Source organism: Podarcis erhardii (assembly GCF_964252035.2).
Source record: "Podarcis erhardii genome assembly, chromosome: 8".
Lineage (NCBI taxonomy): Eukaryota > Metazoa > Chordata > Lepidosauria > Squamata > Lacertidae > Podarcis > Podarcis erhardii.
Genome location: NC_138499.1, coordinates 67673520 through 67695807, shown reverse-complemented (window position 1 = coordinate 67695807; position 22288 = coordinate 67673520). Strand labels below are relative to the sequence as shown.

At 52.0% G+C, this 22288-nt stretch overlaps 1 protein-coding gene across 1 annotated transcript; it reads right to left on the bottom strand.

Annotated features, from left to right (window-relative positions):
• Positions 1-14383: 14383 nt before the first annotated feature.
• Positions 14384-17443, bottom strand: FOXC1 (forkhead box C1). Its single transcript, XM_081873326.1, has one exon. It carries the CDS (start codon positions 17349-17351, stop codon positions 15399-15401), a length of 1953 nt encoding a protein of 650 aa, XP_081729452.1. The 5' UTR covers positions 17352-17443; the 3' UTR covers positions 14384-15398.
• Positions 17444-22288: the final 4845 nt, after the last annotated feature.

Genomic DNA, 22288 nt, shown 5'->3' with positions numbered 1-22288 from the left:
GGGCGATTTCAGGCAGTTGGTGACGAGCTGAGCTGAGCTGAGCTGCTGCTTGGCTCTCCCCAATAAAACTGCTGCTTCCCAACATGATCAGCTAGATCCGAGGCCTGCGGAGCCCCTGGAAATCACTGCCTGTGACTCTCTTGTGTTGTTCGCCTTTGCGCTAAGAGCGCTTCTCCGCTGCTTTTTCTTTGCCAGTGCGCCCAAACCACGCACCCGGACTGATTTTGACCGAAAGGGGTCTGCGGCAGACCGACACGCAGACGGGGCTCTCGAGGACTAGCATGTCCCGGGAGGAAGCTCAGGCGCCCTCGGGAAGTCCGCACCGCCATCGAAAACGGAGACGTGTTTAGGGTCAGGCTGTGTTTAAGGACAGGTCACACTTCCACACCTCCCCGGCGCCGGCCTCTATCGCGCCGGAGGGGACCGGAGTGCTGAGAAATCGTGGTTAGGTACAGCCCTGCGCTACAAGAAGCTAAAACACAGGCTTCCGATGTTTTATTTTTAAATTTAAAGGGAGTGGGGGATTTTGACTGACTTGGTCCCATTATTAGGGAATGTGCAGGGATGCTTGTTTTCTTTGTTTTTCCGGCTGCACCAAAATCCGTGGCAAAACTGGTATGTCAGTTCAAGGAAAGTGGTGTCTTCCCAGCGCCAACCACCGGAAGGGTCTCCTGCGCCATCCCCACAGAAATGCACGCCACAAATTTAAATCACTTGTAAAGTACGTCCGCTGTTTGGACTCCCATTAAAGTACCCTGAGCTTTCATTGTAGGTTTACTGAGATAGCGTAATTTCTATTCAAGAGACACAGATTACCCTGACAGAACTGCTGTCCCCAAGGTTTAAGTTTGCGGTGTGTGTCGCCTTAACGCCGCTGAGCGGAAAGGGTTAGGAAGTGTTGCGAGGGCAAGGCAAGGCGTGGACAAGCCTGGCGAAAGGAAGGGGACCTGGTGTAAGGAGGTTCGCCAGCGACGGTACTGAGAAGAGGCATTCCTGTTTTGTTTTGTTTTTTACTGCCATTACAGAGCCTACATTTTGACTGTTCAACGACACGAGACTGAAATCTTGCAAAACAAACTTGCAACTGAGTACCACTGAAATCATGCCTAATTGCATTCGGTGGGAGCTGGCGCGCGTAACATTTTTCGCATTGCGCTCCTTATCTTTGCTTACACCTTTTTTTTGCGCCTGTTACGACTCTAAGTAAGCATCCTATGGAAACTCTGGCTCCTGATCTTCACGCCTTCGAGGGGGTCCCCTGGCATGGCGGTTCCTTTGTGGTGTTTGGGTGTGTTCAAGCAATTTAAAGGAGCAGCCCTGGTATATCATAATTACCATGTAGTTTTATTTTCCCTTGTAAGACTTACCTCCCAAGTCTTGACTGAGTGAGACAAGCGCAAGTTGGGTCGTGTGGGTTAATGAAAAGTAAACTACCTGATGATTATGAGAAGATGGGGAGCTGGAGACCTCCCCCCTTTTTTTCTCGCATGACTTACCTCCCAAGTTCTGGAAAGAGTGGGTGAAGTGGACAGGGGCTGGGCCTTCTGGATTCATTATTATTTGGGGGGGGGGGGTTTGCATGCAGCCGTCTTCTCCCCACCCGCCGCCGCGCCGGACGACTCCAGTCCTGGCATCCCATCTGCAATATCACTCCCCTGGCATGTTGACATTCATCGTGGCAGGTGACTGCTTTATTGCTGTGGAGGGTGGAAGAGGAGGGAGGTCTGCTTGGCCAGCTCGCATTCCTTGTCAAGGCCCAGTGGGATCCTCCTTCCGACAAGGAATGCGCACATCTCGCATCTTCACTGCAGAATGATTTGTTTCAGACGCTGGCTATATAATAACCGGCAAGTCCCACCAGAAGAGACCATGCAGCCCGCGTCTTCCAGCTCATCCCGTCAGCTCTGCCGCGTGCAGGTTGGCGGAAAAAAGCAGGAAAACAGGACGGAGCTGCGTTTTGTTTCCTAAAACGGGCTCCTGGCGCGGCTGCGATATGTCGTTGCCCTCTCTATGTATGTGACCATCAAGCCTACCCGTCCTTCTTCCCCTAAGAAAAAGATCATACCGGGCCTCGGTGGGCTCGATCTCTCTCAGTCGCACACTTCCAAGGGGAAGTGGGCCCGAGGGGGCGTGTGGGAGAGCTGATGGCGGTGACCAGTCTCTGGCACCACGGAGTGGGGACAAGAGGGTGTCTGAAACCCAGAAAAGAGCCGCAGTTTGGGCCCCTGGTGCTTTCCTGCTCTGCTTGTGCGCAACAGGGTGGAGAGGGTGGAGAGTGGCGCTTTGCAAGGATCAAGGTTCAGCAAGCGGCCGCCTGCAACTGCCCGGCGTTTCCCCTTGCATATCCCGCACCCACAGCCCAGTCTCAACGCGGCTGGCATTCCAGACATCTCGGCCAGTTCCTCCCAGCCTCGCTGCTCAGGTTGCTCTCCGGGTGTGAAGCCTCTTCCTCCCTTCAGTCACTTGTTTGGAGCGCTCCAGAAACCGCGAGCGGCTCTTTGGGCCAGGCCTGGGTCTCTAACCGGTGACTGAAAAGGTAGTGGACAGGGAGGACAGAAGCTGGCCGTGTCAGCCCAGAGCGCAGCCCGAGAAACCAATCTTACGCAGCATCTTCTCCTCAGCTTCCCTTCTCCTGTTGTCTAAGAGAAAAGCTATAATGTGATAAACACACTGGCGAACCAGTGACAATTTCCTCTTGGTTCTCGCCTGGCGATCTCTCTATCTCTCTCTTTTGCAGAGAGACGCGGAGACCCTGGTTACCCTCTAAGATTACCTCTCTGCCTTGGCTGGAAAAGAGCTCTGGGTCAGCTGCATAGGGGAGACTTGCCGTATCAATTAAAGGGTGATATATGATCCCTGCCCGCTCGCCCCCAGCCCTAAACTGAAACTAATAGGTGATTAGAAAGGAGCCCGAAGGCCCCCAAGACGGACGGCTGAGACGGATGGATTTGGGGAGGTATGAGATCGACCTAGGCGATGGGAGAAGGACGGATCGGCGTCCTTCGAAAAGGCCAGTGCCGCTCCGCCCCTGAGTGGAAAACTCAGCTGGAAGGCAGGCCCTGTGGAAAACCGAGGACTTGCTTGTTAAGGGCTGAGACCCGGCACTGCGCAGATAACCCGCTCCAAAGAGGCCTAGACGCGTCTCTTTAACGCTCCAAAGCGGAGCGGAGCAGCATCCGAACACACGTCCCCCTATTTACTCCAGAGGAATCCAGCCATTGCTGTGAGCGTCCGGGTGAATGGGTGGTCATGCCCGCCTTGCCTTTGTCTGTGCGCAGAGGCCAGCGGAGGGAAGAGGGAGCCGGGCTGTCTTCGATCCCCCTCCCCCGCGTCCCCCGACGACGCATGAGGACGTGGGGAATCGTTAGATGGTTTCTGCTTGGAACTGCTGCTGTAGCGAGGGTTCCTCATCATAATCCCCGAGCAGGTCGTGCGAGATGTTCGCCGGAGGGATGACATTCCCTGCTCCCAGGGGCGGGTCATTTGCCTCCAGACACAACAAACTCCAGAAACAGGCAAACACGGCCGAGTTTTGACAGGCTCGAGGAAGCAAAACAAAACGAGAGAGAGGTACAGCGCGGGATGTGCAGAGGGCGAATGAAGGAAGCCCTTTCCCCAAGTCTACTCGAAAGGAGCCTTCCCTGCTTCGCGCGCCTCACCGCTTTCCTTGGCAATCCACGGCTGTTTTGGAAGGGGTGTTTTGGGGAGGGGAATGGCGGTGTGGTTTTTGCAGATGCCTTCTAAGAAATTGGTTTTTAAACCTTCTAAATGAGAGAGAGCGAGCGTTTAGACCTTGCACGTTTTCGCGGCTTAATAATCCCACAGAAAGAGTGCGCAGTTCTTTCTCAGAGCTGCTTCTGCCCGACGGTTGTTCCCTCTTTCCGTCTCGTCCTGCCCTGTCCGCCGCCCTTTTCTTAATGCTCGCTCCCTCCTAAGTTGACATTTGGCTTGAGAGCTACGCCGAGCCCCTCAAATTAGAGCCCACTTCGGGGCAAACAACAGAAAGAGTAGCGCGCCTTTCTCTTGACTTTTTTTAATATATAAAAAAGTCAAGATCTATCATCTAGAAAGTGTGTCTAAGACCGTCGCTTTAAAGAACATTTAGAAAGGGGGTCTTTCCTTGACGAGCGGGCATTGATACACTGAGCATTGCTTTTTTAATAATTATCGCATTGCATTCTATGCTTTATCAAAGCACCGCTCTGAAAGCATTTTTATCCAATAAAATAAGCACTCTGGCACCTCCTGAATTGAAATGGCGCTTGCTTGCTCCCGGTGATTTTAGGGGTCTCTTCCTTGGGCATTTTCTGACGCGCAAATAATTTTAAAAGTAGAAATTCATTAAAAGGTCTCCTTGCCTAGTGATCGTGGCATACTTTGCGCTTCTGATCCACGCTTATTCTTGCTTGTTTTAAGGGCAGGCACAGTTCTGAGAGCGGCAGGCAAGAGGCATCCAGTTCGCCTCTCAGCTCTCTGAAGAGTTAATAGCTCCAAATGTGTTGGTTTTCCTGCCTTCTCCCAGGGGTGATGGGGGCAGGGCGACAGAGGGGGGCGAGAAGAGGGAGAATTTTCTCTATTTGAGGAAAAGGGGAAAAAAGGTCGAGCGAAATTGAGCTGGATTTTCCTCGGGCTTGTAATATATGGAGTCTGAATTCTCCGCCCACCCGCTCACCCCCCCCCCCCCGCTTACCCCCAACCTCTCCAGCAAGAGGTCAGGTGAAAGTCTCCTGCAGGTAAGGCTCGCTCCTTGGCTCACAAATTGTTCCCTTCTGCCCACCCAGGTCGACTCAGATCTGTTTATTTAGGGGAAAGAAAGGAAGGAAAAAGAGCGCTGGACCCTCCATTCTCATCGAAAGACCCACCGGCGGTCAGAAAACCCTGGCTGATCTGCTTCTCTTTTTCTGTCTTTCCTGCCAGGGCGCACCCCATTTACGGCAGCAGAAACTTTGCAGAAACAACAACAGCAAAAACAAAATAGTCTCCAATATGCAGGGAATAAAGCTACTGGTTTGGTTTGTTTTTTAATTCAGAACTGTTTCCCTACCCCCCTAATCTATTCTCTGTAATAAGGTGAAATACTTGATAGGTAAATCGAAGGCTGGTTTGTGGGGGGCAGAGGGCAGGAGGAGGAAGTTCTAGGCACTTTGGGGAACTCCCTCCACACACAAAAGAAGCATGCCTTGTCCCTGAACCCACAGCCAATCCAGGGGCGCTCTAGGCTTCTGCGTCTTTCCTTGCTGGCACCGGATCAAGCGGGTCCCTGGTTTTAAATCAAAGGCCAAACTGTTAGCGAAGACAGAGCAGCACCCCCGCCAGTCCACACACCCCAAGTGGCCCGGCGAGTCCAGTTCCTGCCCTAATAAATCGATCCGAAAACGCGCGGGGTGGAACAAAGTCACATTGATTTCAGAAGGTGGTATGTGCTGCGCGCGCGCCACCGTGTGCCCCCTTTTTATTTCCATCCCCCCCCCGACCCACCCCCCAAAAGGCTCTCTTGGAACGCGTTCAAGTTCCACTGAAATGCACACGAAATTTGTTTCCCAGTGCGCGCCTTCGGGAGCGACTTCGGAGGAAACGGAGGCTTCTGTCAACAAAGCGATTAAGGCGCTCGGGAGTCTCGGGTTTGGGGGCTCCGGCCGATCTGGTTTGGAGGTCGCCTGGGCAAGCGCGGCCCGTTCTCAGGCTCTCTCCCTCTCTCCTCATATATATACATTCGGGTTGGAATTACAGCGGCCTCCGCGCGCCCCCCGCCCCATATATAATATGCTCAATATGCTACTAAATTGGAAGTCGGTCACGGGAAGAAAAAGAGAGAAGAGAAGGGGGGGAGCAGCAGCAGCCAAGAAAACATAAACGAAAATAAAACGACCAACGGTGGGGCGCAGGTTGTGGGGCGGACAGATAGGCTTCTTTAAGTAACCCAAGAGAGCAAAAGAAAGAGGAGGTGTGTGTCAGAAAATGTCTGGAAAGCTGCAGAACAAAGACCCAGGCCCAGGCTTCCGCTTCTGCCCCGAATTCCCCTACAAGGCGGCCAAAACTCCGCGGGAGTGACCGGCCGACTCTAAATGGGATTCGATTTCGGTGCCAAATAGGCGTCTGCCGCCCCCCGTCCTTGAGAGCCGCTAGGTGTTTCTTTCTTTGTAAGAAAAGCGCTGAAGAATTCCGAGGTGATTTAACTACGACGACCACCGCTTTGATTTAAAACCCAAGCAAGTATATAGTGTGATCTCAAGCTCACTGTTGCTTTTCGAGGACACGGTTTTTCAGAGCTCCGGGCCCCGCTGCGACGGCCCCTCTTGTACAGCAGGCCTCCCCTCCGACGCCTGCCTCGCCCGACCTGCTCTATGGATGTGGCAAAGGACTCGCGGGTCTTGTCGGCGGGATCCAGATGGGTTAGGGCCAGTGCGGGGTGTAATGTGTTGAAGCGGACCACCTACCTTCGGGTTTTGGTTTCTGCTTTCTTTTCGGATTAACTACTTGGCTTGGAGAGGCATTCGAAAAGCAAAACAAAAATAAAAGGGGGTGTGGGGGTGTGGACAGCAACCAAACAACGCCAGGGGCATATAAGTACAAGCGGTTTGAACAGTCTGCAATGGGCTAGTTTGTGGAGGTGGTCTTCTATCCCGGATCGGTAGAGGAACGAGCGTGGTCGTTCCCACCAAGCCTTTGTGAAAAGGCTGCAGCGCAGGGCGCTTTTCCTTCACTGGTTCTGCATGCCAGACTCTTAACGGGAGTTTCTGCCCAGTCACTTCTGAGGATGCGATCCTAAGCAAGCTTACATCCTTTAGACTTGCGCTCGGTTAAGAGTGTATGGGATGGGGGCCGGCGGAAGAGTGCCGGGTGTTGATCTCCTCTATACATTTGTCATCCCTAATGAGCCATTCCCAGACAACCCCTTTTCCTCTTCTTACCACTCCCAGGTATCAGGGCTGTAAAAAATGCGAGCCTGCCCTTTCTCTGGGTGGGGGTGGGGGGTCGTTCCATTTCCACACATCCCCCATCCCCACCCCTCCAGTTCCGGGGTGTTGGGGGGGGGGGGAATCGCTGCCTTTCTCCTCCACCTTCTTCTCTTGCTGGGGGTTTTGCGTCTCCTGTACAGGGTAAGAAAGACCCTCCGGACGGCTTGCAAGGCAGGCCCTGCTAGCTCCTGGTTACTGCAGAAGCCGAGCTATTTCAAGCGCATCGCGGATCTCCCTACACATGGTTTCCTTCTCGGTGAACTTAACGCCTCTTCCTCCCACTGGAGGCATTTGGCGATTGTTTCGTTAAATGAGACGCCGGTTAATTAAAATAAAACACAATCGCCCATTAGGCTGCTCCTCTGGAAGGACACGGATGGTGGACATCCTTTCGCTTGCTCCCCGCCTCCCCTTCGGCCCACTGCTCTGAAAAGGGAAATCGGATTCCCTTTTCGGCTTGGCCTGATTTTAGGGATAGGACGACACTTCCAGCCTAGGGGGAGAGAAGGTGGGAGGGAGGTGAAATCCGTCGTCGTTTCCAGTGGGCCTGGTGCAGAATCAACCCAGGCGTGAGCTTTGTTCCAATCTATCCTCTTTACATCTCGTGCTGGAATCCTCCCCACACTTCATTGGGAGCCTGGCCCATTCAACTGAGGGATGCGGGGGGTGGGCTTAATTCCCAATAAGCAGTAGGACCAGCATATGATCATCTTTAGCAAAAGTCTGGGGTGTGTGAAGAAGACTGTACAACAGGCTTGGAGGAAGATCTCTGAGTAACCCCCAAAAAGAACCGGCAAACTTCCTCGAATATGGAAGACGATGTAACAAAACCCCACACAAATAGTTGGATTTATTGAGGGGGGTGGGAGAGAGAAAGAAATAAGAAAAAGAGCAACAACGACACTGCCCCACAGTAGGATTATAAAAGAGAAGAGCGGTGTGGTGGCTGGGTGTTTGAGACTGGCACTGATCAGTGTTTCAGGGAGAAACAAGAGAGCTTTGGTACCTATTTCAAAAGTTGAGACAAATGGGCTGGATAAAACATTACTGCCGAGTTAAAGGGGGCTAGGAGACTATCAAAATACTTTAAATATTTTATATAATATTATGGATGCACAGAGCAGATGCACTCTCTGTGTGGCCCACAGCTGTGCAATGAATGCTAGCTAACCAGGTAACTAAACTGTATCTGTTGCGGTTCGTGTTCACGTGATAAATGTTATTTTGACAATTTGCCATGTAATAATTCTAATCGAGCCAAATTTCAGCTGAATGTGACCCCGTATAAGGATGCATCGCTGGCAGTATCGATATTTCTCTTGCAGCGCCTGATAAAAGATTATATTAAATCCCACAGGCCCGAGAGAGGAGGGGAAGAGGCGCTTTTTGGTGAGAGTTAACATGACCAAAGGAAGGAACCCGATGGAAAGCCCCAGCGCTCTTTCAACATAGGAAGCCTGTGAATTCAAGCACTGGAGGGGGGGAGATGTTATCAGGCTTCTCATGAGGAAATCTAAAAATATATTTTTTTTCCTGGATAGAAAAGCTAGGAACGTCTTTTTGTATTAATAAAACATATACAGTATTTCAAAGTATCTGTAAGTAAACAGCATTCCGAGCAAAATCCTGAGCTCCTTAGACTTTTGTGAACAAAACTAATTTTACAAAAGCTTTACCTATTTTAGGACCTAGACAATTTAGTAGGTCATAGAGTTCAGCTGACTTCGGTGGGGCTTGCTTCTAAGTAAGCGGGTTTAGGATTGCAGCCTTCATTTGGCAGAGGCACAAGTTTTCTATTCAGTCAACATTTGGACTTAGCAGACAGATCACAAAGGACTAAAACATTTACAGTTGCAGAGTTTCCCCAGTTGCAAATCACAATGGAGAAGAAGCGCCTGGATTTAATACGGCCAAAGTCAGCATAAGTAAAAGATCTAATTTCAATCTGAATTCAACAGATTTAAAATCGGGTGTACACCTCAAATCTAGGCATGTTTACCCGGAAATATGTTCCACTGAGTTCAGTGGAGCTTACTCCTAGGTAAACGTGCATTAGGACTGTACCCTAAATCAGATTCGGATTCCTCATACGGAATAACTCCAAACATTGTCGACATGAATAAAACCTGAACATGATCGATTTCTTTTCTTCATAGGGGAACACCCCCACCGCCCATTAATTCAAAGAGAGGGGAGATTATGTAAGCATCCTGCGCCACCAATTTCTGCACAGCTGAAGCTTTTGCATAAGCAGGCGGATGGATCGTAGCCCGCGGTTCAGAAGTTAGACGTTCAAACTTTCCATACCCAGTGTCGTCTGAACTGACGTTGCCGTTTGCGCAGCTCTATACGCAATCTAGTTAATCTGTAGGATTTGTCTTGTTTTTTTGTTTGTTTTTTAAGGCGCTAATTTACATTCGTGTCAGGAACCTTTGGCTTACGTGGATGGTGAATGGGTGCAGTGAAACTAGGGCAACTCCCACGCTGTACCCACGCACATCCCTTCTCTGACCAATTTCCTTTGACATAAAATAAGCCTCTACAAAAAGTTAAATGAACTGTTTACACGCAGTTTTAAAATTATCTACCTCTCCCTTTATCTCTAGATTCTAGATAGACATAACATCCCAGGCCAGGAAGATCAGCACAATGATTTCTCTTCTACCCCGAAAGTTGTCACGCATCTACCTGGAACCAAGCCCCACGGGCGTCAAAGGCGCTCGCATCCAAGCAAACCTGCTTTGCGTGCGTCGCAGCCTTTGACAAGCATCCTGAATTATGCGCTGGACCTCGCACCCTTTTCTCTTCGATACATAACCCACTCCATTTTGCAGCGCGGGACGACAGCATCTGAGGCCTGATTCACAACCGGTTGAGATGCAGTCCTTCGGGTGTTCAGGGGGGTGCGGATCGCTTGATCTCTCTCTCCCCCCCCCACGCTGCTCAGCTAGAGGGCGAGGAGTAGTAAATGCTATCAAGAGTACAGTTACTATCTTCCAGCCCCATCAGGCCAGGCAGTGGGAGAGGCCTAGAAGCTGAAGTAGCGGCTGCTCCCTTCGCTCCCCCACAGCCTGCTGGAGCCGGTCCCAATTTACCGTGATTCACTGTCTAGCTACGGGCCTCCGAGCTCCCCCTCGCCGCCATTTGGTGCGTAAAAATTCGGGGGGCGGCCGGCCGCGTTTCATTCTCCCGGGACCACGTGCAGGCCAGCAGGGTGAGGAGTGGAGGTAGGGAGGCCTGGACTGCGTCAAGGAGACGCCAGCACAAAGGCTCTATTCATGGGCAGCCATCAGGAAGCCCAAGTCCCTCGGTGGTACTCCTCTGGAGCAAGAGAGGGGCTCCAGCCTGAGCCAGGCTCACCTGCGCGCCAGGCTCAGTTGCTTGGCCTGAGTATATGAAGGCGAGCAATTCCCTGACCTTCCGGCTGTCTCCATCCTTTCCTCGCCTACGTCTATCTCTTCCAAGGCCTTCTTCTTAGGAGAGCCTGGACGTCCAACACGCGAGGCAGGTTTCTAGAAACCCCTCCTCGTCTCCCTTTCCGAAAGCATCGATCTCTCTGCTGTTCCCTGGCTGGGGGTCTGGGAGGGAGTGCCGGGGGAGTGACAGCGCCCGTCTGTCGATCCACCTGTAGCTGGCGGGTTTCCCTCCTCCTCCTCCTCCTCACACGTGTGCCTTCAAAACAAAACAAAAGGTGGCAACCGAGGAGTAAACAGCGAGTAACGAACAGCTTGGGAGCAGGCGAGTGGTGAAACAAGAGCGCAACTGAGTGGCCTCTTTTGTCTAAAGAAAGGCTTCCCTGCGCGCTGGTTGGGTCAGACTGCAATCCGGATCCTGACCTCGTGTCATCTCCTGTCAACTCCCTGGGAGCTGTAGCCGCTGGATACTATCACCCTAATGCACATAGAAATGACGGAGAAAGAGGCCACAATTTCCCAGTCTGGTGGATATAGCTTTAGAGGGCTGGTCCTTACGGGGAACAACTTCTGTTCACATCAACGGGGACAGACTTCCATCTAGATTCCTTTTTTAAAAGAGAAAAAGTTATCTGAGGGCAAGCTAGCCAGCTCTTAAAGCAACCGAAGAGTGACGCCTACAAGCCCCAGGGGTTTAAGACTTAGTCGCAAGGGTTCAAAAGGCTCTTTGCTTCTCATTCCTGGAAACTTTGTTCAGATATTGCAGCAACGCAGCTTCCTCCGCCCCACTTTATACATTTTTACCTGTGAGTAGACTATACTGTCTTTAAAGGGGTCTTCACCACCCCAAGTAAATGTTATGGGCATGCTGATTCCATGCATAGCTGTCAACTTTTCCCTTTTTTTAAGGGAAATTCCCTTATTCCGAATAGGATTCCTCGCAAGAAAAGGGAAAAGTTGACAGCTATGCCTAGTTGGGATCAAAGATGCCTCGCTCTCATTTCCCTGGAAAGGGGTCTGCGTGTTTCTTAAGAAATAAAAAGGGGAAAGGACTAAAAGACTTAGTCTTGGCCACACTTCACCCGGACTGCAGCCCAACCATTTTACGTGAGAGTAAGTCTCACCGATTTTAGGGAGATTCGCTTCGGAGTAGGTGGTCGTAGGATGTCGACTCTCCGCCTTAAAAGGGGGGTGGGTGGGTGTCTTAATCGGCTGGCTGGCTTTGTGGCACGCACTGAAACCCAGTTCTTCTTCCTACGCCGTTTGCCCCCAAATCTATGTATTTTGTCGTGGCCTCTGCTCCTGCAAATGGGGTCCTCTGATCCCATCTGGCTGCGGACTACTGGGAAGGCAGGAAGTAGCTTTCGCCAGTGGAAATCGAGGCGATCAGCAAACAAACATCATCCGAATAAAGACTCTCCTCCCCGCCACTCTGTCTTCTCTCACAAAGGACATTGGGGTGGAGAGGGGGGGTGGTTGGAAAGAAAGGACCTAAGGAATAAGCCCGCCATAAGCACAGTTCGTAAATTCCCCGTTTATGAGCTCACTGAAACCAAGATGGCTTGCACACCGACGCCTCAGTTGAACGTGGTGGGACCACCTCTGAGGTTCCTCAACCTGGTTTCCCCACCCCAGCTCTGAAAAGACACAGCTAATAAACTGAAGGGATTGTGACAACACACGAGGTTGCCCACCTCCGATTATTCCCTTCCTTTCTCCCTGGCTCCTTATATGTACAAAACACAAAGAGCGCGCGAGAGAGTCAGCCAAAATTATAAATGCCCATGAGCGCTGCAGTCTGATTTCAGTGGGAGAGTGAAGCACAAAGCCAGGCCGATTCTCTCCCACTGGATTGAATGGGGCTTTCAAAACGTTTTCCATGGTTCGTTTCGCTTTCGGAGAGCCAACTTCAACTAGCCGCATGCTCTGGTTTGTTAGATAGAACTGGATGTGTGAAGCACAAAACGTACAAAAGTTCATCTATACGAATCTATTCCGAAATATAAAAAACTCAAATCGAAAGCGATCCTGCTACTTTCCTGGAGCTCTCTTTGAATCGGGAATCGCTAGTCGCGCTAAGGCCAGATCAGTTAAGGCCATATCGCAAGCTGTGCGCCAAAGCAAACTTCAGCAGGCTCACTCAGGACCATTGAGTTCAATGGAATGTAGCAAGTAGGTGCCTTAAAAAGAGTCACAACTCCATCCCTAACACGGTTAAAATCAAGTATTTTGAGGTTAGGCCGATTTCATATTCTAGGTAGGCCTGCTAATTTTAACTTCTTTACTCCCGAGTCCTCACATATTTAATAACTGTAGGTTAACTGAATTGCAGATCGGACTGTGGTTTAAATTCAAGTCCAAGCTATATAGACTAGCAGCTGAACTACTAATAATTAAAGTATTTTGCCGCGTTTCCAAAGTGCTCTTCGCAAATAAAGGAGGGGAGAATCGTTCCCAGGGTCAATTCCGAGGTTGCAAACGCTTTCCTGAGAGTAAATGCCATTGCGCTCAGTAGGACTCCTACTTTCAAACAAGCCACATACATAGGATAAATCCACACAGCGTCACCCTCAATCCGGGTCTACGTCTCACAATTCGAAGCGCTTTGAAAAAGGAAGCAAATGCCCAATTCACAAACACACAAACAAGATGACAAGAGTGCAATTGCGTGAGATTAATTCCGATAGGGAAATGCACTAAAAAGCGAGGAAAATCCGCCCCCAAGTTTCTAAGCTCTTGCTTGCTTGCTATTCTGGAAGCACGACTAAGATGAGAAGGCGCCTATTCAGGTTTTAATTAAATTAGCCTGGATTTATTTACTGTTTGCGGCCTTTAACAACCCGGGAGCAATTACTGCCAAGTGTTGCCTCCGATAAGAGCGCCTGATAGGAGCTGCATTCTCTTGAAAAATGCTCACCGGAGGCTCCCCAGAAAGACAGCCTCGCCTCGCCTCTGACAGCGCGGCCGATCCTTCGCAGATAAAAGTCTAAATTGCATTTTGTTGGGTTATTCACGAAGTGGGCAAAGGTGTTTCCTCCATTCCTTGCAAACCTCATTGAGAGATGACCTGAAGGCGAGTTTCTACATTTGACCAAAACATCACCCGTTGCTATTTGCAGCCATCCGCAAAGGGGGTTTCTTCTGCTTAAAGTGTGTTTGTGTGCGTAAGAGAGAGAGGGAAAATGACTCCAACTCTAGGTAACAATGAGGAAGGGAGACTATTTTCCTTCTCAGTTCTTTGTGTATATAGAATCGCTCCCTGGGAAAGCAGCAAAAAATATTTAAGAACTAGCGACCTGTCTAGAATAATGAGGGAAGGCGAAACAAATCCAGGACGCCATGGTTTGTGGAACGAGTTGCCCAAGAAACATGTTCGGGGGAGAGAATTGAGTAGCCACCCCCCTATTAGTTCACATTGGAATAAAGGGTTTTAAGGATCTTATTACTATTCTATAAAATATAGCTGCCTATATTTAGAAAATTCAGACACCTGCACATGCATAAATGTCACTTTTTTTCATAAAAGCACGCATTAATTTGCAAATGAAGATCAGGACCTCCTGCGACTTCTTTAACGCCTTCCTCTTGATATGGGACAGATTATGGCCATGGGCCTTCCGCGGATATATTTCTAAGCTCCAATATTTGTCAAATAGCTCAAGCCCTCTGCATCTGCTGCCTCGCAACAGTGATGGCTTGGTGGCTTACAATTTCCACCTATTCGCTAAGATTAATAACCATAATAGTCAGAACTAATAAGTAACAGCAGCAGCAGCAACCTGAGCAACAGCCAGTGGAATCAACATTTGTTTTTAAGTCGATTCCAGCCGCATCCAAGCCCGCACACCCAACATAGATTTTTAAAAATCGATTGACATAAATGATATTTATTTACAAGTTTAGGACTAACTAGAAGCTTAAATTCTGTTGTTTTTGGTTTAACCGGTTGATGGGAGCGAGTTACCCAAGAAACTTAGCCCACACTGGAAGAAAGTAATTCTACCATCAACATTTCAGCTGTAGGATTTTTAATTTTTTCCTTTAAAAAGTGGGGTTAATATATCCAGACGTATATGGTCTCAGTCCAACTGAATGGTAATTTATTAATAAACAAGCAAGGCAGTAACTTCAGGGTATCTCCAACAAAAAAAAGAGGAAAAAATGATAAACGATAAAATAAGATTAATACAGCTTCCCATTTATATATATAAATGAAAATAAAACAAAACAAAAATCAATGTTTAACGTTATTTTAAAGTCAACCTTTCTGAAAGCATTGAGGGGGTGGGGTAAAAAGAACACTTTCTGGTGTTTGGTCCAAAAGATCCAACTACAGATTTAAAAATAAATTACTATGCATCCATTTACATTTTCGAAACAAATCCTTGCGTATAAAGGAGTCCTTGTAGGGGAGAGGAAAGGAAGGGGCTTTCTAAGGCGGCGTCGCTTGCAAACCAGGGGCGAACCTCGCAGGGGCTTGCGCGAACCCGGCTTGCGCCTTCATTGAGGGCTGCGATCCACACCACCCCGCGGAATTCGAGGGAGCCGCTGACTTCTCCCCGCGAGACTCTCGCCGCTGGTTGGCTGGCATTTCCCGCGCGCTCAGTCGCCGGCGCCCAACCAAGCGCCGGACCAGCAGCCAATAAGGCTGGCGCAAAAGGGCGCGCGGGGTGGGAGCCACACAAGGCGGCCGGCAGAGCCTCTGGGAGAGGGAGGCGAGGGAAGAAGGCACCCTCTCTTTTTGGGTGCGGGGAGGGTTGTTTTTAAGGCAAGGAAGAAAAGCACAAACTTACGTGTTATTTGGAGTAACACTGTCCTTTAACAAACCATGTCCTTAGTTAATAAAAGGCTGTCTTTGCGTAAGAGTCTGTGGAGGTTTTGCGCGGGCTTCGGGAGCGCCGAGCGCCGTGTTTGTGGGTTTGGGTTTATTATAGTGGAAACACGGCTTCTCCCGCGTCCCCTCAGAGCGCGGCGGCGGCGGCGGCGGCGGCTGAGGGCCGGCTTCTCCCCTCGCCGCTCTCCTCGGTCAGAACTTGCTGCAGTCGTAGACGAAGGCGCCCGAGGGCCGGTAGAGCGGCTGGCTGCCGGGGAAGGCCATTTGGCAGCTGCTGGCGGCCGCCGCCGCGTTGCCGTTGACGGGCGAGTTGCTCAGGCCCAGGCGCTGCGACGACTCGAACATCTCCCTCACGGCGTGGAAGTTCTGCTGCTGCACCGGGTAGCCCGACGGCGACGGCGACGGGGACGACGAGGCGGCGGCGGCGGCGGCGGCAGCGGCCGCAGCAGCCGCCGCCGCCGCGGCTGAGGCGGGCGCCAAATGGGCGAGCTCGCCCACCGCCGTGGCCTGGTTGAGGTACCACGAAGCCAGGCGGCCGCCGCCACCGCCGCCGCCGCCTTGCGGGTGCCCCTCCTGAGGGCTCAGGCTGAGGGAAGAGGCGCTGCTGCTGCTGCTCGCCGCCAGGCTGTACTCGGGAAGGGGGTCCTGCTCCACCGGGCTGCCGCTCAGGTGGCCTCCGCCGCCTCTTTCTCCGCCGCCTCCGGCCGCTGCGGCCGCCGCGGCAGCAGCGGCCGCGTAGAGGCTCATGGCCTGCAAGTTGCAGTGATAACTATTGGCGCCGCCGCCGCCGCCGCCGGCTTGCGTGCTGGCGCTGCTGCCCGTCGTGTTGACGCCCTGGCTGCAGGGGGCGCTGTAGAGCGCGCTCTGCGCAGCCGCAGCCGGCGAATAGCAGCTGCTGAGCGCCAGCGAAGGCGGCGGCAGCGCCGAGGTCCGCGACGTCGAGGCGCTCGAGGGGCTGGAGGACGACGACGACGGCGGGGCTGCGGTGCCGGCCGTGGGGGGCAAAGCCAAGAGCTCCCCGGCGCCCTGCCCCGGGGAAGCGCGCAGGGAGGTCATGATGATGTTGTCCACGCTGAAGCCGCCGGCGCCCGCCCCCCCGGGGGGCCCTCCGGGGTGGTGATGGGGCGGCGGCGGCGGCGGCGGGTGGTGGAGATGCGGGTGGTGGTGATGGTGGTGGGCGTGCGGGTGAGAGTGGTGGTGCGGGTGGTGGGCGTGCGGGTGCTGGCTGGGAGGCGCTTCGGCGGCGGCGGCCGTCGGGGGGTCCAAGCCCAGCGCTCTGCCGCCGCCGCCGCCATGCGGGCTCCCCGCTCCGCTGGAGAGGCTGCTGGCGCTGGAGCTCCCGGGGCTCTCGATCTTGGCCACGGGCGCGCCTCCCAGCGGGGACAGCGCTCGAGGGGGCGACGTCGAGCCGTTCTCCGTCTTGATGTCCTGCAGCCTCACCGGAGGCGCCTGCTGCTGCTGCTGCTGCCCACCTCCGTCTTGCTGGTGCTGCTGTCGAGTCGACGTCTGCTGCTGCTGCTGCTGCTGCGTCTGCTCCTTGCTATGGAGGCGCTCCTTCTCCTCCTTGTCCTTGACGGCGTCTTTCTTCTTGAAGCGCCTCCGTCGGCGCAGGAACGAGCCGTTCTCGAACATGTTGTACGAGTCCGGGTCCAGGGTCCAGTAGCTCCCCTTGCCGGGCTTCTTGTCGTCCCGGGGCACCTTGACGAAGCACTCGTTGAGCGACAGGTTGTGGCGGATGGAGTTCTGCCAGCCTTGCTTGTTGTCCCGGTAGAAGGGGAAGCGCTCCATGATGAACTGGTAGATGCCGTTCAGCGTGATCTTCTTATCCGGCGCGTTCTGGATAGCCATGGTGATGAGAGCGATGTAGCTGTACGGAGGCTTCACCAAGTCCTTGGGCTGCGGCGGAGGCGGGTAAGGGCCGTACGGCCTGCCCATGCCGCCTCCACCACCGCCTCCGCTTCCTCCTCCTCCGCCGGCGCCCGGGTACTGCTCGTGGGCCGCCGGGTGCGGAGAGTACATGCTCATCGGGGCCGGCATGGCCGCGTAGCCCCCTCCGGCCGCCGCGCGGTAGTAGCTCTGCTCGCCGCCCAGGTATGGCACCACTCCCAGCGAGTTGGGGCTGGAGACCGAGTAGCGCGCCTGCATGGCCTCCCTGCCAGCCAGCCAGCCGGACCAAGCGGCAGCAGCTTCAGCAGCAGCAGCAGCAGACTGGCCTCCTCCGCCTCCTCCTCCGCCGCCTCCTCCTCCTCCGCCGCCTCCGCCTTTGCTTTCCCCCCTCCACCCCTCCGCAGCTCCAGAGCCAAAAAAGTATAAACCAGAAGAGGCGACCAGGATCTTTCCTTTCCGCCCCGCTTCCTCCCCCGAAAAGGGAGCAAGCAAGCGAGCAAGCGGACGAAAACTTCGGGGTCCCGTTAAAGTTTGCTGCTTTCCCCTCCCCCACTCAAGCGGGCCAAAAAATTAAATAAATGGAAAGGAGAGGCGGTGGGTTGATGATGGTCGTAGGGAGGGGAAATAAGTCTCCTTTTCTTCCTGCTGCTGCTACTCCTTCTTGTTCTTCTTAAAACAAGGCGCCGAGCCTCCACGGAAGCGGCCGCCGCCGAGAGGAAAAGCCAGTTACTTCCATCAAGGGCGAAACTGGAATCGCGCGCGCTCCTTTGCGTAAAGCAGAGCGCACAAAACCCCCTCGTCGCTTATTTCCCGAGCGCCTTTCCTTCCCCTTCTTTTTCTTCTTCCACGGGGGTGGACAACAGGTTGAGTTTTCTTCCTTTAAAAAAGGAATAAAGACCGAGGAAGGAGAAGGAAACCAAAAAGAAGAAGAAGCGTGCGTTGGTTGGAGGGGCGCGAGAGACCGGATATTTTCTCTCTCTCTCTCTCTCTCTCTTTCTCGGACTCAAGTAAGAAAAAAAGACCCCAAAAAACCACCTTCCCCAAGCGGTCTGCGATTGTTCAGCGCGGCCTCCTGCCTCCGTTTCTCCTACAGTCTCTTTTCAGCCGCGCGCTGCTCGGAGAAGCATTTGGAAAAACTCCTGAACTTTTGAGCATCCGTCACCAAGGCGAGGACTTTTTTACGCACTCGCAGGGCTCCTTTCCTCCCCTCCTCTTTCCTCCCCTCTTTCCCTTCCCCCTCCCTTTTTCTTTCGAGACTGGGAGGCCCCGCCCCGCCCCGGTGGCGTAGCCAATGAGAAGACGTCTCCGAGCTCCGAAGGGGCGGGTTGGGCTCGTAGCTTCAGCAGAAGCCGCGGCGGCGGCAGAAACAGCAACTTGGGGAATGATAGTTCTGGGACTGGCCACACACGCGCACGTCGCCCTGCCCTCTCCTCCCTCGCGCGTATATAGCTCCTCCGCGCGGCCCGAGGCCAAGCCTTCCCTCGCACACAGGAGTAGGTATGCGGATCAAGTTGCACTCTCCTCGCTCCGGAATGAGAAAAACACACACCAACACATTTTCTGTGCGCTCATCCACCGGCCTTGCGCGCACACACATAAACACAAATCCTAACACACGCACACAAATATTATTTCTGCAGACAGTACAGTTTGCAGCCAAACAAGCAACAGCGACCGAGTACTTTTGTCAGGACAGAGGCCAACTTAAAATTAGGGAGCCAGCTTTCGGGTTTCACAAAACTCTTCGTTGTCTTTGCTGAAGAACAACAAAATGGGGAGGGCACAAAATGCTTCGCTTTTCCTGAGGAGTTTTTGAAAGTTAAATCCTTGTTTTGAGGGCTTCACTCGCATGCCTCCCACTGTGGGTTTTTTAAAAATAAAAAACCCCTTTTTTCTTGGCCCAGACTAAGGATCCCATGAAACTGCAACCGCCCCCCCCCAAAAAAACCCCTTGGTCTTAATACGTTTTATTTGTCGTGCCTCTGTTTCCCCTATCCCGCTCCCAGTTAATGAACCACTATAGCCGAGAGTATGTCACTCTTTCCAGAAGTCGACAACGGATCGTCATTCAAGTGACACAAAGAAGTAAAAATATAACATATGTACATTACACAAGCAAAACAAACCTTAGGCAAGCGGAGTTTTCTGCTGATAGGAATATTCATATGTGCTCCGAATAAATATGTTATTGGATCGTGCTTCTACGGTATTGAGTTCCACTGATTTCAGCCGCAGAGATATAAACCCGAGCTGGGAGCCGTCGCATTATAACCAGTGCGTCGAACGAGTACAGTGGTACCTCGGGTTACATACGCTTCAGGTTACAGACTCCGCTAACCCAGAAATAGTGCTTCAGGTTAAGAACTTTGCTTCAGGATGAGAACAGAAATCATGCTCCGGCGGCGCGGCAGCAGCGGGAGGCCCCATTAGCTAAAGTGGTGCTTCAGGTTAAGAACAGTTTCAGGTTAAGTACGGACCTTCGGAAAAAATTAAGTTCTTAACCCGAGGAACCACTGTATATGCCATCTCGTACACCCGCATGCACAAATATGCAACGGCACGCACCAACGTTCACATTAATTTTCTTTAGGTACAGTGTTCCTGATGCAAATTTGCAGGGCATTTTTTTTCCTTAGCTTGTGAGGATGCACAAATGCGCAACTATTCTACGTAGCCCTTTCACTCATCGCGGGCAGAAGTCCCCACCCGCCCGCAGTGCTCCTTACAGACTCCCATAACACGCTTCTCAGTAAAGAAGGCCTTGGTTCTAACCGACCCTTTTCCGACCTACTCGCTGCTGCCTGGACTTCCTATGTGCAAGTTTCCTTTCACGCCCTTCGACGGTCCTGGGGTCAGTCCTCTGTGCCCTCGAGTGGCAAAGAAAGAGCTGGCGAACATCCTCGACCGATTCTCCACACACCAGGCCGGAATCCGGATTAAGGAGGGAAGGAGCAGGGGGCCCAAAGATTCCCCGGACCCCCCTGGCAGCCCCGCCCCGCTCCCGCGCTCTCTCCAGCCAGCTGCCTGACCAAACTCTCCCGAAGAGATTCCTTTCTCTGCCATTTGACAAGCCTTTGACGAGTTCTCCAAAGCTCCCTTTTATGAATCGGCTTTTCCCGTGACAGCTTGGAAAGACAGCGATTGTTGCTTATGCAGTGTTTATAAACATAGTCAGGTCATTCATATATATATTGCTGGCTTGTCCAGGCAATCTTTTGAGGTAGTGAACCCTTCTTCCTCTGTACTGGGTATGAGAAAATTTCGCATTGAAAGCGTCTGGATTTTAAACACATTTGCTACGAAATAACTGCCACTTGAACTGGTGGCATCGGCATTCAGTTAAACTTATTTAGGTTTGGGATAAAAACTTACAAAATGGGTACTGGGACAAGGTGAGGGGTGGTTTGTTTTGTGGAAGCACGAGAAAGCCAGCCGTCGAGTTACACAGGACTCTTCAACAAACAGGAACCGGGAGAAGTTTGCAGGGCTGTTCGTACGAGGAGAGGGACGGACAGTTGCGAACAGGAGGGCAAAGAAATACGCGTGCGCGCAGGGCAAAATGCTTTAAAGGTGAATCACGAATAGGAAATACAAGAAAGCAGCTCTATTTTAGACATTTTAGCAAACTGCTGAAGGAACTCTAACGTGAAAGGTACAAGGTTTGGGCAAATAAGTGTTTGACTTTAATCGACTCCAGCCCCGGACTCCCCGCTCTCAAACTGATTGTTCCTAAAATAAATTTCATTAGCACCTTAGTGTGACTTGCTTTGCAAGTAAGTGTCCCTCGACCCGCTTAGTGTTGGGAACAAAGATTAGACGTGGGCTAATTGAAGGGGACTCCTTAATTAAGGACACGGCACCTCCAAAGTCTTGTATGTTTGAATGGCAGGCTTCAACACGTGCTTGGGTGCCTTCCCTTGGAATTTAAGAAATTAAGTCGTGGATTTAAGCTGGTCCCACCCTACTTTTGTGCCTGTGAGTTGTATCTTGGCGCAAGGAATCTCCACACTTGGTCTTCCCTGAGCTGGTGACAAAACTTCACTCTGAGGATGTGTCAAAAAAAACCACCTTTTGCCTCCCGGATTGCAAACCCCACCCCGCTCCACTGTCTTCACCTTTTGGGATGAATGAGTGGTCTTAAAATCATGGCAAGTCTATGCTGACGTGACAACGAATCGCGGTCCCCCCACCACCACCCCCAGTCGTGATTTAGTTAATCAAACTTTTTTTTTTTAAGTGGCAGCTGGGTAAACTGATGGAGGGGCAGAAAAGAGAAACACAGAACCCGCACCCCATAACTCACACATTTGTCACACTGTATAAACAGCCAAGTGTCACATGCTGTCAGTACCAGCCATGGATTTGCCCCACCCCCCACCCCGCGCTGCATCCCCGTTGGGGAGCCGGCTGCAATCTCTGATTTCTCTTCTTGAAAACCTCCAGTGCTTTTTTACGGAGGAGGTGGCCGTTATTGCGCCATTTGTTCGCCTGCTCCAGGCTTCGCCCGTCTGAAAAGGCGACTCTTGCTTTCCTTCAAAATTCGAGAGAGCTTTCAGGATCGAAGCGGTTCGCTCGCTTTGGCTTGCGATTCGAACGCCTTTCGCGGGCCTTTTCGCGGCCCCCGCCAGACGAATCGTTACGGTAGCTCGGCTGCAAACTGCTCTGGATGATTCGTCCCATTCCCCGGGTCCAATAAGGTTCCCTTGCTGGTATTCTCAGGGCAAGATGATCGACTTGACATTAACATAATTAAATCAAGCCCGCACCACCTCAGTATACTTGTTTTAATATCTAAAGTTCCCCGTGTATATGCTCATCATTCAAGAATTGCAATAAATTGTGGGTTGTTTCTTTTTCAGCCACCTGCAACGCTGCACAATTAGCCGGCGGCCCCGATTCAGCTAAAGTTGCAGCCCGATTCTTTTCCTGTTTACTCGAAAGAAAGTCCTGTTCACTGCGGCATTAAAGGTTAATTCGTCTCTGGATTGGGGCCGCTATGTGGACTCAGGTGTGATGACAAATCCCATTCCCTTACTCCCGAGTAAACTTGTGTAGGAGACCAGCCCAACCCGATGCATCTTTATTGTAAACAGAATTAAGGCTGCAACCCTAGGGGAATTTAACCAGGGAGAAAGCCCCATGGAATGCCGAGGGATTTACTTCTGAGTAAATGCATAGGAAGGTTGCTAGTCAGG